Source organism: Mastomys coucha, unplaced genomic scaffold (assembly GCF_008632895.1).
Source record: "Mastomys coucha isolate ucsf_1 unplaced genomic scaffold, UCSF_Mcou_1 pScaffold6, whole genome shotgun sequence".
NCBI classification, from domain to species: domain Eukaryota; kingdom Metazoa; phylum Chordata; class Mammalia; order Rodentia; family Muridae; genus Mastomys; species Mastomys coucha.
This window is the reverse complement of record NW_022196912.1, coordinates 60,065,874-60,068,863: the sequence shown is the minus strand read 5'-3', so window position 1 is coordinate 60,068,863 and position 2,990 is coordinate 60,065,874. Positions and strand designations below refer to the sequence as shown.

General features: G+C 39.0%; 1 protein-coding gene across 31 annotated transcripts in view; it reads right to left on the bottom strand.

The window, feature by feature from the left end:
• The window catches only part of Nrcam (neuronal cell adhesion molecule), a 283,437-nt gene that overhangs the window by 16,638 nt on the left and 263,809 nt on the right, over window positions 1-2,990 (bottom strand). For all 31 annotated transcript variants that reach the window (XM_031357027.1, XM_031357036.1, XM_031357025.1 and 28 more), the window contains one exon: window positions 1,687-1,818. In XM_031357027.1, the coding sequence (XP_031212887.1) occupies window positions 1,687-1,818 (132 nt within the window). The remainder of the gene's footprint in view (window positions 1-1,686; window positions 1,819-2,990) is intronic.

The window sequence follows — 2,990 nt, the reverse complement described above, 5'->3', positions numbered from 1 at the left end:
CTTTTTGTTTTTTGCATTTTCTTTGACTGTTGTGTCAATATTTTCTATGGTGTCTTCTGCCCCTGAGACTCTCTCTTCTCTCTTGTATTCTGTTGGTGATGCTTGCATCTATGATGCCTGGTTTCTTTCCTAGGTTTTATATCTCCAGGGTTGTCTCTCTTTCTGGTTTCTTTATTGTTTCTATTTCCATTTTTAGGTTCTGGATGGCTTTGCTCATTTCCTTCACCTGTTTGATTGTGTTTTCCTGTAGTTCTTTAAGGGATTTTTGTGTTTCCTCTTGAAGGGCTTCTAGATCTTTATCTGTGTTCTCCTGTATTTCTCTGAGGGTGCTATTTATGTCTTTTTTAAAGTCCTGTATCATCATCATGAGAAGTGATTTTAGATGTGAATCTTGCTTTTCCGGTATGATGGTGTGTCCAGGACTTGTTATTGTGGGAGAATTGGGTTCTGATAATGCTAAGTAACCTTGGTTTGTGTTATTTATTTTCTTACACTTGCCCCCTGCCATCTGGTTATCTCTAAAGCGACCTGCCCTTGCTATATCTGACTGGAACCTGTCCTTCCTGTGATCCTGGTTGTATCAGAACCCCTCAGAGTCAGGCAGTCTCTGTGACCTTGTGATTCTGGGATCCTGTTACCCTGGGCTTGTTAGAGCACCTGGAAGTGCAGCAGCTTCCTCTAGGTGTTGTGGGACTGGCTGTGGAGCCTAGGTCCAAGGTCCTCTCAGGACATCAGCCCAGAGAGACCCAGAAGGAACCTGAACCACTCTGCTGGTGGAGTTCCTGTGTGCCTGGTCCCACTGGTCCAAGTTACTCCCGGTGTTGGGACAGATGTTGTTCCCTCCTCACCTCTGATCCTGAGAGTGTCAGAGTGCCTGGGAGTGGAGCTTCCTCTGGGTGTTGTGGGACTGGCTGCAGAGCTTGCGCCCTAAGTCCACTCAGGACACCATCCCAGAGAGATCAGAATGAGGTCCAACCTTGGTGCATGGAAGTGGCATGTTGTGATTAGAACTGTAGAAACGCTTTCTTTTCTCCTAATGATCATGACTGTTCGAGCCAGGTGATCTCAGATACCAGAAGATGACCTCACTGTCCTCATCAGAAGTCTGTAGTCCAACTCCCAACAAAGGTCAGCAGCAGCCGTGAATGGAAGTCCAAGGATCTAGCAGTTGCTCAGTCCCACAAGGCAAGCAGGCAAAGCAGAGCCTTTTTTCTGTTTTTCAATTTATGTATTAGTGTATTGATGATAATGAATCATTTTTGAAAATTTTCTTTTGCAGTGTCTTTAAAAAGATTCTTGATGTTTTTAATCAAAGAATAAATTGTCAAGTGAAGAAGATACAAATTCATCAACCATACAGGTAACATAATGTAATATCACACAGGTTCTGATATTCTCTCTGGAAAATTGTACACTCTGCCCTCTGCTTCTCCTGTAAAGAGGTTTTAGGTGCTACTTCTGTGCTCATAACCCTTTCGGAGTCTAAGGAAACAGACTTTCTTGGAGCACTGAGTGACATATTCTTCCACATACCCTATGATCCATGACTGGATCATAAAGAGGAGTCAAAATGGTTCAGTCAGGAAATTTAAAAGTATGCCTCTAAGAAGATCCTGTTCCTACTCCTATGCCCATTATTCTTTTTATGTTTAGCAGTGAATTCTGCAGTACTAGATTCCCTCTTACCTGGATATTTACCACCCTTGTTTCTTCTGATGAAGCAAACAATCAGCAAAATTAAGATGAGGAGGGCAACGGCACACATTAGACCTATGAACCAGCCTTGGGTCGCAATATCCACTTGTCGGCTTGCCATTGCTACAAAACAAATCAATGGATTCGGTGGGAATAGGTTAACATCACAGTGAGATCTGTGTTGGTCTCTTCATTAAAAGACAATTGCCACAGTTTATGAGCCTTTAGGTACTTTTCAGAGGATTCCAAATTGGTATCGGCCAATCACTAATGAGAAATCACATACTCAACTATGAAAAATATTTATTATGTAAAAAATTCAAATAGAGAAATTTTGATGTTAATAAGATTAAGTGCTACCACACCCTGGTATACCCTGAGATCACATTTACTTTAACTGCCCATTCTCAATAGAAATATATTCCCAAACCAAGTAAAATCTATTATTTTTGGAATAAAAAGATATAGCTATGATAAGAATATAAAACTGAATTTTAAATACAACAGAATGTATACATCTAATGGAGTATTTTCTCTTCAAAAGAAACTACTGTTTTCTTCAGTGTTTTGGAAATCTGTTAAGAAAAGAAAATGGCCCATGCAAGAAACCTAGCCATAGATGAACAGCAGCACTGTTATTTTATACAACATCTGGATTCTGAATGGAAATCTTGAGACAATCAAGTCTACTGTCAAAGAACCAACATTTGTTGTTGTTTGGGCTCTATTATTCAAAGAACTGTAAAATATAGTTTGATCAATAGAACCATTATTTGGAATAAATGAGCAGTTTGAAGAGAAAATACTCATTTACAGGAATACAGTTCTTTAAGTCTTCATCTATTCTGTTTGAGTAAATGATATGAAACTCTTTATTCAGCTACTCATAATATACAAAGCACCTAAAAGAAGTTTAGGTATTGTGAAGAAGTGTCAATCACATTGGACAAAGTGCAGCATCAGTGGCTATTTAGACATGCCCAGAAGGGCTTGTTTAAAAAAGTTTTCAGGAATCCTTTATCATAGGCCTTTGTCTTTCTTTTTTAACCATAAGCAACATAAAAGGTTTTCTTCTTTTTGCTTTCATACACATGTCTATATTGCACTTTTAACCTAGTTTCCTCTGAAAGCATTACATCATAGGGTTAGATGTGCGTGATTTCTGAATTTAAAAAGAAGCATGGCTATGTGCATCCCAGATTTCCCACATGCAAGGAAATAACACTTTATTGTGCCCTTTTCACCACAAATAATCCAGGGAAAGGATGAAATGGTTATATATATATATATATATA